This window comes from Ursus maritimus, unplaced genomic scaffold (assembly GCF_017311325.1).
Source record: "Ursus maritimus isolate PB19 unplaced genomic scaffold, ASM1731132v1 scaffold_32, whole genome shotgun sequence".
NCBI classification, from domain to species: domain Eukaryota; kingdom Metazoa; phylum Chordata; class Mammalia; order Carnivora; family Ursidae; genus Ursus; species Ursus maritimus.
This window is the reverse complement of record NW_024425786.1, coordinates 10983899-10997757: the sequence shown is the minus strand read 5'-3', so window position 1 is coordinate 10997757 and position 13859 is coordinate 10983899. Positions and strand designations below refer to the sequence as shown.

The window sequence follows — 13859 nt, the reverse complement described above, 5'->3', positions numbered from 1 at the left end:
CTCTGGGTCCCCAGGAAGCCCTGTGACCGCCAAACAGTGTCCTCATCTGTCAAATGGGGATGATGGTCCTAGCACGTCTCAGAGGGTTATTGTGGGGATTCAAAATGTTTAGAGTAGTGCCCGTATTTGAGGGCTCTATTCAGGCCTCAGGTCGTGTGATCTGTAAAAGCAGACAGGAATGTCCACCAGGAGGCGTCATTCTAATGCTGCTAGGAACTGGCCCACGGTGGGTACTTGGGAAATGTTATTATTAGGCTTATTATCATAACTATTTGCCATTGCCAGTTTTAGCACACTCACCAGTGGAAACCTCTCTAGGGGCTCGCTAAGCAATGTCTTTTAAGAATCGCAGATTGCAAAAGAAGGCTTTAAAGCTGGGGGGAAACTTGCCCATTTATTCCCCCTTGTTTGGGTAATAGGCGAGGTGAGCTTGCAGGTGCCCGATGCTGCTCCCTGCTGGCTGTTAGGGGACCCTGCAGCTGCACCATTCTTTTCCGAACAATAACCTTTTGGAAGCACCTGTTGAGCCCAGGGCTCTGGCACTATCGGGATATGAAGCAAATTCCCCTAAATGAATGCGAGGCTTTTGTGCTGAAACAACCTCAAGAGCTGTTTCTTAGGGGGTTGAAGGGGGGGAATCACAGAAGTAATAAAAGACCCAGAAGAGCCCTGTAGGGCTTTCTTCTGAGCAGTGTGGCCTAGTGGCAGGGCCTCTAAGTAGCCACGGTACCTCTCCGGGCCTTAGCTTCCTTTGAGCACATCCCCCCAAACACGTCTAAACGTGCTCTCACTTCTATTTCAGCAGACTTTCTCATACGCTGGGAAAGCCAAGTCAGCCCGGACTCTGCCCTTAGCTATGCTCCCCATCTAAGGAAAGGCCTCCCGTTCCCCACCCCAATCCTCAGGGTCTTCCTCCACTGCCACCCCACTCTATCTCTCACACCCAGTGATCTCCAAGCCTGTGACTTGACCCCTCTCACATCCAGTCCACATCTCCGTCCCTACCCTGGCAAGCCCTCCCACCGGGCACTGAGGACCTCTGGCCTGTGGTAAGTGGCCTCCTCCCTCTCGTTTACTTCCTTCCAGCACATTCTTCATGGTGCTGTGCGGGTTACCAGGCTGTGGGGCCGTTCAGTCTGACAGAACTTTCTGCAGCGACAGAAATGCCCCATGTCTGTGCACTTGAAGCAAAGCACTTGAAATGTGGCTGGTGTGTCTGAGGAACTCAATTTTGAATTTTACCTAATCTTGATTAATTTCAGGGTGAAGAGCTATGTGTGGCTAGTGGCTTCGCCTCCTACTGACAGTGTGGCCATGGGCTGGTTACCTTACTAGTGGCTAGGAGCCTTGATTCCCTCAGCTGTAAAATGGAGAGGATAAATGTTTGAGAGAGATTCAACGTTTGGCATAATGCCTAGTACATGGGAAATTACAGCTATTGTTTTCACCATTATTATTATTATTTTGATAGGATTTTATTTATTTGATCGAGAGAGAGAGAGAGAGAGAAAGAGCACAAGCAGGGGCGAGGGGCAGAGGCAGAAGGAAAGCAGACTCCCCACTGAGCAAGGAGCCCGATGCGGGACTTGATTCCAGGACCCTGGGATCATAACCTGAGCTGAAGGCAGACACTTAACCTGCTGAGCCACCCAGGCACCCTTCACCCTTATTATCGACCACAATGTAATCATACCGGTTCCCTGTTCAAAAGCCTACAGCAGCTCCCCGATGCCTGTGTGATACGTCACCCGAATGCCACACTAATGCAAACACCCAGCCAAGGATTCAACAGGCCCATGTGAAAGCCAAACGAGGTAAATAAAAATAAATCCACACCTAAATAAATCATAATAAAGCTGCTAAAAATCAAGAGAAAAGAAAATCTTAAAAGCGGCCAGGGAAAACAGATTACACAAAGGCACAAGAGTTAGGTTCTAAATGACTTCTAAGAGGAACAACAGGATCCGAGAGACACGGGAATGATGGACCTAATGCCACCTGTAACACGCTGAAGAATGTCATTGCCAGTGCAGAATTCGGTGCTCAGTCAAAACGTGTTTTGAATGAAGGTTAAATATTCATTTCCAAAGATGCATGTGCAAGTATCTGAGAGAATTTGCCATCGGCACAGTCATGCTGAAGGAAAACGCTAAAAGGCTTCTTCAGACAGAAGAACAATCCCAGATGGATGATCAGAGATGCAGAAAAGACAGCAAGAGAGGTAATGTGTGGACATGAATATTGACTAGAGAGAAATAGTGATAAGGTCTTCTGGGCTTTAAAATATAGGGACTAGTCTGTGGGACACCTGCGAGGTTCAGTCGGTTAAGCATCCAACTCTTGATCTTGACTCAGGTCTTGATCTCAAGGTCGTGAGTTCGGGTCCTGCACTGGGCTCCACGCTGGGCATGGAGCCTACTTAAAATAAAATAAAATAAAATAAAATAAAATAAAATAAAATAAAATAAAATAAAAAAGTTTAGAAAACGACAGCAGTGGCATACACATCCGAGGGGGTGAGTGAAGTCAGTGTTCTACGGTCATTGCCTTACCAAGGAGAAGGGAATAATTATCGGCTAATGTTGGATCTTGGTGAGTCAAGAATGTAGATTATAGCCCTTAGGCTGACCATCAAAAGAATGAAGAGTGAGAAACTCAATTACTATTGGATTTTGGTAAGTCAAGGCTGAATGTTATTGTCTTGCTATTACTAAAAGCGTAGTAAAAGAGGAAAGAATTTCCAAGCTAATAGAAAATTCTGTGAATTCTATGAAAATTCTAACCAAAAGAGAAACCAGTGTAGCTGCCAGTTCTATATATATATTTTTTTTTTTAAAGATTTTATTTATTTATTTGAGAGAGAGAGAGAGAGAAGCAGAGGCGAATGGAGAGGGACAAGCAGATTCTGAATTGAGAGCAGAGCCTGACATAGGGCTTGATCCCAGGACCCTGAGATCATGACCTGAGCCAGAACAAGAGTTGGACGCTGACTGAGCCACCCAGGTGCCCCACTGCCAGAGTTACATTAATGACAAAGTAGACTTTAATGGGAAAACACTACTAGAGATGAAGGAGGATGTTTTATGATGATCAAAGGGTTTTTTTCCCAATGAGAAGTGTTAAAATTCAAAATTTATAGGCACCTAGTAACACAGCCTCAAAATATACAAAGCAAAAGTTCACAATACTAAAAGTAACAATACACAAATGCACAATCATGAGATTTTAAAAAATATACCTCTTCAATGACTGATAGAACACGTAGCCAAAAACATCAATAAAAGCATTTAAGTTTGAACAACACCATTGGCAAATCTGATTTAATGGATCGATTCTCTTCTGGATAAATTTTGCCAATTAAGAGTTGAAGTCAGTCTAGACTAATGGTTACACACAGGAGCACTGGAGTCAGACAGACCGTTCAGCTACTTTATCTGTGGGAACTTGGCTAACGTCTTTTACCTCTGTGAGTCTGTTTCTCAACCGTACAGTGGTCTTAATACCAGTAGTGACCACATGGAGTTGTTGTGAGATTACTGGAGATGATGCGTGCAGAGAGCCTGGCCCAGAGCCGTCACTGGGCCACACTGTCCCAGTCTTACCTTGCTCTTTTCTCGCAGCGTCTTAGAGATCATGTTCTGCTCAGTACAACTCTTCTTCAGCTCCTCCCTGAGCTTCTTCATTTCCTTCTCCATGTCTTGGATTTGCTGAAAGAGTTTCAACAACAGAAAGTCAACTTTCCTGACGGGAAGCAGGAGTTGCCTTCTGGGCTGAAAATTCTGAATCTCTGTAGCTCGTTTCATTGGGTTCATTAAGGCAGAAACCTAGTCTGGTATTAGCCTAATTGCTTCCCTTGAGGGAAAAATTCTGTGTCCATAGGGCAAAGTAGATGTTTTTTCAATTGCTGTATGGGAAATTGGGTAAAGGGAAATGATTAGTTTCTTTTGAAAATCAGCGTGGGCCCTGGATTAAATAGTACAAGATATCCATCAACTCATTAGATGCTCTTCTGGGGGGTATATTTTTGAGATCAACCTAAAAAAGGGCTGCTTAGATGAAACAATGGACACGGTTTGGAAGGACAGAACAATGAGATTTTTCTTTTTCCCCATTCTGAGGCAGAGAATAGCAATGTTCCTGGCACAGAGAACGGGGCATCTCCTCCTCGCGTCTAAGCCGCCGTACTGCCAACGGGTGGAAACTCACGCCCGCTGTTCAAGAGCAGTCGACTGGAGCCGGGAACGAACGTTCTCGTTTTAGTGCTCATATTTTCGTCGTTATTTATTTCCAAAGTCATCGTTTGTATAAGGCAACTGATACCTTTTCTTTTTGTTTTGTTTTTATGAATTGGTGTAACATTGGTATACTGCCACGAAAATGCTTCAGGAAGAATTTTGTGTTGGTAACCGTGCCCGTGCCTCTGATAAACTCTGACAGTGGAACACGACAGTTTGGGCACCACCGGTCCAGGGGCAGGGGCCGTGTGTCCCCTGCCCAGCCCCAGGGGGAACGCGCCCAAGGCCCAGAGAATGCTGGGAACGTGTGTTTTCTAATATTTTTAGCCATCTCTTCCTTGAGGCTAGAGGCAGCATTTCAAAGAGTTAGGAGACCAGGTTAACACGCAGTCATTAAAGCCTCACAGCTTGCGCTATCTGATGGGCCAAGGAACCCCTCCTCGACCCCCTCAAAACCCCGAAGGTCAAAGCCTAGCCCTTCTGGGGACACCTAGCAGTGAGGAGGCTCAACTCACGATTTTGCAGAGTTTTNNCTCTTTCCCTTGGGCTTCCTTCTGTTCCTTCTGAGCATCTTCCCTCCTTAACTCTTCTTTCAGCATGGAGCACTGCAGAGAGAAAGGACAGCAAGTCCACGTGGGGTTGTCTGGGTCCCTAGTCCCTGTATGCGTCCCCAAGAGCATTTCTGGTTGTTTCACCCAATCACTTCCCCAAATTCCCAGAGGCGAGGCCATTTGTGTCTGAGGGCACCCGGGGCCCTGCAGCAGTTCTAGTCACCCCTCTCCTGAGTTCTGGGGGTAACATGTGTAAAGTCTTCCTCAAGGGGCGCCTGGGTGGCTCAGTTGGTTAAGCGTCTGCCTTCGGCTCAGGTCATGATCCCGGGGTCCTGGGATCGAGCCCTGCATCAGGGGAAGCCTGCTTCTTCCTCTCCCACTCCTCCTGCTTGTGTCCCCTCTCTTGCTGTGTCTCTCTCTGTCAAATAAATAAATAAAATCTTAAAAAAAAAAAATTCTTCTTCAACAACCAGCAATCTACACCACAGGACAGACCCCGCTTTGTGGAGTCTGGATCCTTAGGGTGGAGGGATGGGTGTGTTTTCCTCTGTGACCAGCCAAGAGAGCTTGCAGGAATACAGGAATACAGTTCTTGCTAGTGAACTTGGATGGCTCTCAGTGCTTTCCACAACTTATATCTCAAAACACAACCGCCTAGCTGTGGCAATGTAAACGGAACAGCCTTTCGGGGGCGGGGGGGAGAGTTAGGCAGCACGCGTTAGGAACATAAAGATGTGCCTTCTTTCACCCAGGAATTCCCACGTTAGTATTGTCTCTTAAAGATGAAAAAAAAAAAGAAAGAAAGAAAAAAAAAAAGAAAAAGAAAATCAGCAAATCTGTTGGTTCAGGGATGTTCTTCCCAGTATTGCTAGGGAAAGGGAAAGGGAAAGGGAAAGGGGAAGGGGAAGGGGAAGGGGAAGGGGAAGGGAAGGGAAGGGAAGGGAAGGGAAGGGAAGGGAAGGGAAGGGAAGGGAAGGGAAGGAAAGGAAGAGAAAGAAACAACCGTGTCCAACAATAGACCGCTTTATTACATTGTGTACGTCCAGAAAAATATTATGTAGCTTTTAGGACCGATGGTAAGAGCTTTTATTTATTAACATGGGAAAATAGTCAGTATTTAAAATTTAAAAAATTGTGTATATTATAAATTTTAAAATATTTATTTATTTATTATATATAGAAACAAGATTGGAAGACTATACATTAAAATATTAATGTGGATTTCTAGGTAGCATTTTCTTTCTGATCTCTCTAGTTTTGCTTCTCAGTATTATCTACTTCTAGTTTCCTAAAATTCACATGCATGACAAAGGGAATTAGGAAAAGAAAAGACAGGCATCCTGTCAAATGCTCCTCAGAGCCGCCCCCTGGGGGCAGGACGCCTATGGGCTAATGGATGGCACAGGCTAGCCAGGAGAAATACGTCATTCCAAGGTCAACGAGAAAGGGGAAATGGGGAGAGAGAATCCAAATGTACTTCGGGACGTAGAAGAGTCAAAATGGGGCTGTTTTTCCATATTTCTTATACTTAGCATCAGCTCTGCAACCCGCCCCCCTCCCCAACACACACGCACACACTCTCTCTCACACACACACACACACACGCACGCACACACTCACGCACCCCACATAGAGCAGTGACCCCGCGCGGCTAGAAGTCCATCTGCCTGGGAGAAATGCACATACGGCCAGGCAGCTGACGAGGGGCGGAGCAGCACAACTGAAATCAGCCTCTCGCTTCTCAGAAAATCATTTTGTTATCCCCATTTCACACACGTGGAAACAGAGGCCAAATAAGTTATGAGAAAAGAAAGCTCTGGGATTGGATCCTGGTCTGTCCAACCCCAAAGCACATGCTCTGCCTTTTCTCAGTTCCGAACTCAGTATCGTACTAAGTACCCAAGGTTACTTCTTGTGCCTTTTCTTCAGAGCTTCGAGCTCTATTACCCCGCCCCCAGACATCCCTGTGGACAGAGCTACCGGATCAGGCAGCCACCGGGAATCCCTGAGCTGTCGCCCGAGAGGACAGCTATTGGGTTTTACTCATTGAAACAGCGCACACATCCTGAGCAATCTGCCTCCACGGGATCAGGATTCTGAAGTCAGGATTGAAGGCGTCACTCGCAGAGTCAAAGTTACATTTAAAAAGCTCTCTACCTTGCAGGGAACCTGGCCCCGGCCTTTAGTCTCTCCAGCAGGGCCTTTGGTGCTTTGGGCTGCCCTGCGGCTGTCCTCCCTGTGGACACCAGCCCTTGGGCACCAGCCCTGGGACAGCAGCGTCATCTTGCAGTGGTGGGAGAGATGGGAGTGGTTTTTAAAACCGGGGCCCTGGGTATGTGACATGAGTCATGGGACTCTGCTCTGCTTTTCGGGGACAGCTACAAGGATGATGACGGTGACCCAGCACTCACTCTGGAGCTGAGGGCTTCAAGCTGGTGATCCTTTTCTTTGTTCTCACTTTTTAGTTGGTTCACCTCCTGTTTGAGTTGCTGAATTTCCTCCTCCCTGGTTAACACTTCTTTTTGCAATGATGACACCATCCCTGTAAAAAAAAAAAAAGTATATATATATTTTCATTATATTATATTTTAAATATATATATAAAAACCAGGGGGCTGGTTTAAATATATATAATATATATATATTTGCTGGGGAACAAAGGCCCAGCAGAGGGAAGGACTGGGAATTTTTCACCAGAGGCCAAAAAATGTCTTGTGGCAGAAGGAGGGTGTGAGCAGGGTGGCTGGATTCACACTCACCTGAGTTTGGAACCCGTTTCTCCTACTGAGTGGTGTGGTGGTCTTGGACAAGTTATTTTCCCTATAAGTATCTTTCACTGTGTCTCCCGCATGGAGTTATTATAAGGGTTAAAGACATAAAGAACATAGGAGAGTGGCTGACCCATAGCGTTCGTTACAGGGTACCTATTATTTTTCGTGGTAGCCGGCTTCTAAAATGGCCCCAGTGGTCCCGGCCTCCAGGAATTCACACCCTGGCACAGCCTGCTCCCTCCATGAGCAGGGCTGACTCGTGTCACCAGTGTGATACTGTGGAAAAGATGGACTGTGGCTTCCTAGGTGGCTCATGAGAGACACTGCGGCTTTCCCTTTGCTCTCTGTTGGGTCACTCACTCAGGGGGGATGCCAACTGCCATGCCGTGAGGACACTCAAGCCGCCAGGGCAGAGGTCCACACTGTCGGGAATGGAGGCTTCCAGCTCACAGCCCTCATAGCCCTGCGGACGTGCGGACGAGCCCTCCTGGAAGCAGATCCTCCAGCTCCTGCTGGGGCTTTCGATGAGGTGACAGTTGCCCCAGGCAATGTGTGGACTGCCCATCATGGGAGACCCTGAGAACAAGTCACTCCCACATTCCTGAGCTCCAGAAGCTGGATGAGATGATGAACAGCGGTGGTTTTACCCAGAACTTCTGGGACAACCGGTTAGGTAGCAGGAGATGACTAAGGCATTACTGCATTGCATATCGAGGACACGTGGGAAGAAGGGTGCAGAAATGCTGTGCGATTGAATTATCTCACGTGGTTCTTTTCTTGGAAGAACATTATGCCCAATTTTATTGGTAGCTGTCAATCAAAAAAGTATGTGAAATGAAGGACCATGTGATCCAGAATTCCATTTAAAGAGCAAGCTCTGTCACAGGACGCGGCTAAGTTACTTTGACACAGGTTGATCCCTTTGGGACTGGCCTTCCAGCTTTGTGAGGCGGGACCGGAGACACCTTTAGTTGAGAGGTAATTGGGTCTCACGACCGAGCCAACACCTTTTTGACTCTCTACCAGATGCCCGTTCAGGAGGCTGGGAAAGTGAACCATTCGTGTCTGTGTGAGCTCTGAGATGGTTCCCTCTGCTCCTGTTGGGTTTTCTTTCCCCGCCCACATCCGCGTGCTGCTCAGCACTCAGCTGAAGACTGGTGGGGGACCCTCTAAAGATCACCGGGGTGCTCTCTCTCTGTGCGGCCTCTCGTCTCTGGCATGCTGCCCAGTGTCCTGGAGCTGTGTTGGCCTCTCCAATGCCATCCCCTCAATGTGGGGGGCCCACGGGGCTCTGCCTGGGGTCTCCTTCCCGTGCTGTGGTCTGGAACCCCTCTGCGGGCGGTAAGCTGGGGCAATCACAGGGCTCATCTGGTTTGTTTCCTTTCTCCCCCAATCACAATCCTGTGAAAATCACTGTTGCAGATATATTTTTTCTTTTTTTGGTTGTTTCAGGAAGGAGAGCAAATCCAGTCCCTGTCATTCCATCGGCCCTGTACGTTTTTCCCCGCCTCTCTCATTGCGGAAGCAGGCGTTGTGATGGCCTCCGTCAGCCTGGTCCCTGAGTGGCTGCGATGAGCCAAGCCCCTGCAAACCCATGATGGACACCAGGTGGAGGCAAGACGTGAGCCCGTCTGCTGTAAGCACCGAGCCTCAGGGCCCATTACTGCAGCGAACCCAGCCCTGTGCTTCTCGAGCTTGAATGTGCAAACGAAACCCTGGGGATCTGATGCGAGTTCAGGCGATCTGGGCTGGGCCTGAAACTCTGTGGTTCTCATGAGGACCCACGGAAGGCTAATGCTACTGGTCTGGGGACCACACCCGGAGTGGGTCCAGCCCACCCCAAGTGTTATGCTAACCCAGGTCTGTCCAATCCCTGAGTGGAGAAGGTGGTATCTGAGACAGGCCTGAAGCACGGATGAGATCGGACAGGCAGGTGTGGGCGAGGAAAGGCCCAGGGTGTTAAGTTCTGGGTGCCCTGAGCTGCCCCCAGCCCGCAGGAAGGGCTCAGCAAATATCTGAGGACATTGCCAATTAGGAAGAGCATGAACAGGCCTGGCAGGTGGTGGGGCTAGGGGTGGGAAGTTGCAGAGTGAGGCAGAGGAAACGCCAGTGGTCAGGCTGTCCTGGTGCACGGCACCCAGATTCATAAACAGATGGGGGTTCACCTGTGGCTCAGCGCTATGCTCAGCTCTCGCAGCTATGGACGCGTTTCCTGCTGTGTCACTGGTACTCGGAGAGCAATATGCCCCAAGACACTCACCGCCTGCTCCCCTTACCTGCTTCACTCCCTCTCCTCTTTCTCTGTTACTGGCCCCATCCTTCTCAGGCATGTAAGTTCTCCCTAAAAACCCCAGTGGCTCCCCATCACCCTCAGAATAAAACCCAAACTCCTCCCTGTGACCTACCCTCTGCTTCCCTCTCTGACCCTGCCCGCCCCCCACTCCCGTGTTCACCCCACTCCAGCCACACACGCCTTCAGCTCCTCCCATGTGGCCAGTGAGTCCCAGCCTCAGGCCCTTTGCACTCGTGATCACTCTTCCTGGAACACTGTTCCCTGTGGCTTCCTGACTGCTCTTCCCTTCACCTCTTCAGAGACCTGTCCTTGCCCGCCCACTAAGCTGTTCTTCCTTCACTTTCGTCCCTGAAGCGCTTCGCTCCCACATGGCCCAGTTTTCTCTGAAACGGGCTTGTTTATTTACCTGTTTGCTTCTGGTGTCTGTCACCCACTTGCACACGTGAGCCCTAGGAGTACAGGGACACTGTGCTCAAGGCTTTCTCTCCCCAGCACCTAGAGCAGGGCCTGACACCTAGCAGGTGCTCCATAAACACGTGGACTGAATGAAGGGACCCAGGGTAAGAAACAGCTGGTCCCTGGACGGTGTGTTGGCCCCACCCCAAGGCCTGAAGTGCGCACCACCCCTACTGGCCAGCTAGGAAATGTTTTCACCCGGGCCCAAGTGCACCAGGGCCCTAACGCGGTGACCCCCCTCCGTCCACATTCTCGCTTGCACTGAAGGCAAGCTTGCTTCTGGAACTGCCCAAGCCACATGGTGCCCTGTGTTGGCCCTGGTGAGCCTGGCACTTGCTGGACATCGCTAAGTGCTAACCTTCACTCAAATAGTTATCAGGCCCTGCCCTAGGAACCGGATGGCAAACACGCTCTCTTGAGGGCAGACTCCAACTCACAGACACAGGCCGCTCAGAAGATCTTCGAGGCTGCACCCCAGATCAGTGAGCAGCAGTGTGGTGGTGGATTGGTCATGTCTGCTGTGGCCCGGGAAGGAGGGGGAGGGTGGTGGCTCTCAGGCCCATGTCAGAGAGAGCTCACCTGAGGTGACGGCATTGTCCCTCCTCAAGTTCTCACCCTCGTTCTTCAGGGATGTGATTTCTGAGTTCCTCTCAGACAGGGTCTGGCACAGCACCTGGCTGTAGCCTTTCTGCAGGGCACTGATCTGTGGGAGGAGGCAGCACACAGTCAGAGGGCGCTGGCCCAGGTGTACAGGTCTCCACGGTCGGACAACAGATTGGACTGATCTTTGGTGGGGTGTTGGGGAAACCGAGCTTTTTAGTTTTAACTAGTAGAAGGGACAGGAGAGGGCCTGTTCCTTCAGTGACCACCACGTCATACGTAATCAAAACCTTATCTTTGTGCCCACAAAGGGGCTCAGGTGCAGCTGCCTGGGGACAGCTGATCCTTAATGTGCCTTCCTACCACCTTTGGACTCTTGGCCAGAAAGAGACCAGCTGCTGCTTCCGGATCATCCAGCACCGACGGGACGCAGAGCAAAGCTCATGAGAGGGAAGCAGGTTATAAAATTAACTTCCTGGAATGAGGACAGCAGTGGCTTATATGTCATAGAACACTCCAGAGCTCACAAAGCCCTTTCCCAGATGCTACTTCCAGAGCCCCTCACAGCCTCGCAGGATGCCGAGGTTCCTATTTATGCTCCCATGTCGCAAGCGAGCAAACTGGGTCTCAGGGCAGTAAGGATCACATGACTGGCAGGGGTGGAGTTACGATTCAGCCTCCAGGCGCCCAGTTCCAGCTNGGGCCATAGGCTGTAAAGCACAGTGTGGACTTGGGAGCCCGACTGTGGCCTTCAGATGCCGTTGCTGCCACTTACAGGCTGATGAACACAGGGAGGACACTGGATTCTGTCTGTTTCCTTCTGTAAGTGGGGTGACGGCTGTCCCAATGGCATAGTATGGTGAGAAGTATTTTAATAAGTTCGTGTATGTACAAGAGCTCCGATCGTGTCTGGCACAGGGCATACAGGTGGGAGCTGCGACTGTCCTCTGACCTCACTCCCCAGGTGTGTGTTAGCGGCAGCTCCTGCAGTCAACCCTCATCCTGCTGGACGCGGGCGGGTGGGGCGTGCGCCCAGGTAATGCGGGTGAGGGCGCGGAGGCCTTTGCCGGCAGATGGCGCTCACGGTCCTTGTTCTTGGTTTCTGTCCCTGAAAACCTTGTCATTTGTACTCTGGGAGAATTAACAGAAGGATCAAAGTTCCACAAGTTCCCTGGCTCATTCCATGCACCTTCATTGTTCAGATTCTATGACAGCTGGGACAGGTACACTTACTTTTCCCCTGGGATATCTGAGACATTGGGAAGGGGGCACCTGCTAGAAGGTGGTGGGACACAGAGGACTGTCCCCCACTCTCCCCAAGGCTATACATTTTCATGTTTGTGGTTTCAGGTGAAACTGTGAGTGAAAACGTTTCTTTCACCTCTTACTGTTTTTGTGGGGGACATGCAACTTTCCCATAAAAGGTACTTGGGATACTTTTAAAGAGTGTTTCTAGCTCTTCTCTGCTTTGTGCTTTTGTAAAGGCACGGTGCAAAGAGACCGCTTCCAGAAGGGATGGGAAGACATAGGTCCACCTGCCCAAAGACGCCATTGTTTCTGCTTCTGACAGACAGAATATCATTCAATCTAGGCAACAGGGTTTTAGGATTTCAGGTTACGAGGAAACTCCAAACAGTCTTCAAGCCTCTTTGTTTCCTTCCCTACCCAAATAAGCATCCATATTGTCTCTAATGGGTGTGCATCCCAAGAAGCTGGATGTCTGCTATCCTGTGTAATTACATGGGCGCCGAATCCTCAGAAAGCTGATAGTGTTAGGAGGACGGATTCACGAAAATAATTTGGCTGCTAATTAGCACAGGCGTTCAAGAGCACGCAGAGGCAAGCCCGTTCCAGGGACACTGTAGCAGATGGAAGACCTCTGAGAGCCCGCCATGATGCACACACTTTCAGGGGGACCTGAAGACTATAAAGTAATCAGAACAATAAATCAACCTGCCATGCGGCTCATACTTCTGGCTGAACGTTCTGCAGGCGGTGGAATATTTAAGAAACTACAATGTGAGTGGAGAGAACTTGATTTGGGTTCAGACCGACTGCAGCCTCCAGTGTGGATATGCCTTGTTACAAAATATTCTCTTCCAGTTACAAGTGAAGATCGGGGCAGGGGGGAGGCGACAGTACGGTGAAGCGGTGTAATTATTTCTAGATACTTTCTTTGTGAACATTTTCCCCCCAGATATCACTAGCCACTTTCAACAAGACTCAAATTGTGACCTACAGACGCTTAAAGATATGTGAGGATTACACGTTATATGTCAAATATATTTGACTAAAAATGATTATGTGGGAATTATTCACCCTTGTCTGCATACCTGGACAAGACACACCCTGGAATTCAGGAAAGCTCTGAGATGGGAGATGGGAGAATAAACGAAAGAGCTATTACTCTGTCCAACAGCAAAACTGGGTTCAGATCAAGAACAAGGAGCTCGTCAAGGAGTCAGCTTCCTGTCCAGGTAGCTGTCAAGTCGTAATTCCTGTAGGATTGTTTTTCCCAAAACACATCTGACGAAGCGTCATTTGTTCCTTTGAATATGAGAGTATATATTTGTTTACTTATTAATTCTGTCTCCCTCATTGGAACATAACTGAGGGAAGGCAAAGACCATCCCTGCCTCGTTCTCTGCTGAATTCCCAGAGCCCAGGAGAGGGCATGGCACAAGATGGGCCCCCAACAAATCTTACTTGAATGAATGAATGGATGAACAAATGAACAGACACGGTCCTATCCGCATTCTACAAGGTAGCTGGGCCCACTGTTTGCTCTCACAGAGCTTACAGTCTCCTAGTACAATCTTCTAGGTTCACCACGCACAACCTAAGTCCTTTCCTGGGCGCCATTTCTTGGATCGAGGCCACGCGCCTTGAACTGGTTAGAGGAGGGGAAAGGTGGCGAACAGGGAAGCAGAGAACAGAGGCCCCAAGCGTGAGC

The 13859-nt window shown here is 49.2% G+C and overlaps 1 protein-coding gene across 1 annotated transcript in view; it reads right to left on the bottom strand.

Annotated features, from left to right (window-relative positions):
* FHAD1 (forkhead associated phosphopeptide binding domain 1) overlaps positions 1–13859 on the bottom strand; it is a 123332-nt gene that overhangs the window by 61617 nt on the left and 47856 nt on the right. The window contains exons 6-9 of the mRNA XM_040645810.1: positions 10886–11009; positions 7198–7328; positions 4751–4840; positions 3603–3707 (exon numbers count right to left, since the gene is read on the bottom strand). Coding sequence (XP_040501744.1) covers positions 3603–3707; positions 4751–4840; positions 7198–7328; positions 10886–11009 — 450 coding nt within the window. The remainder of the gene's footprint in view (positions 1–3602; positions 3708–4750; positions 4841–7197; positions 7329–10885; positions 11010–13859) is intronic.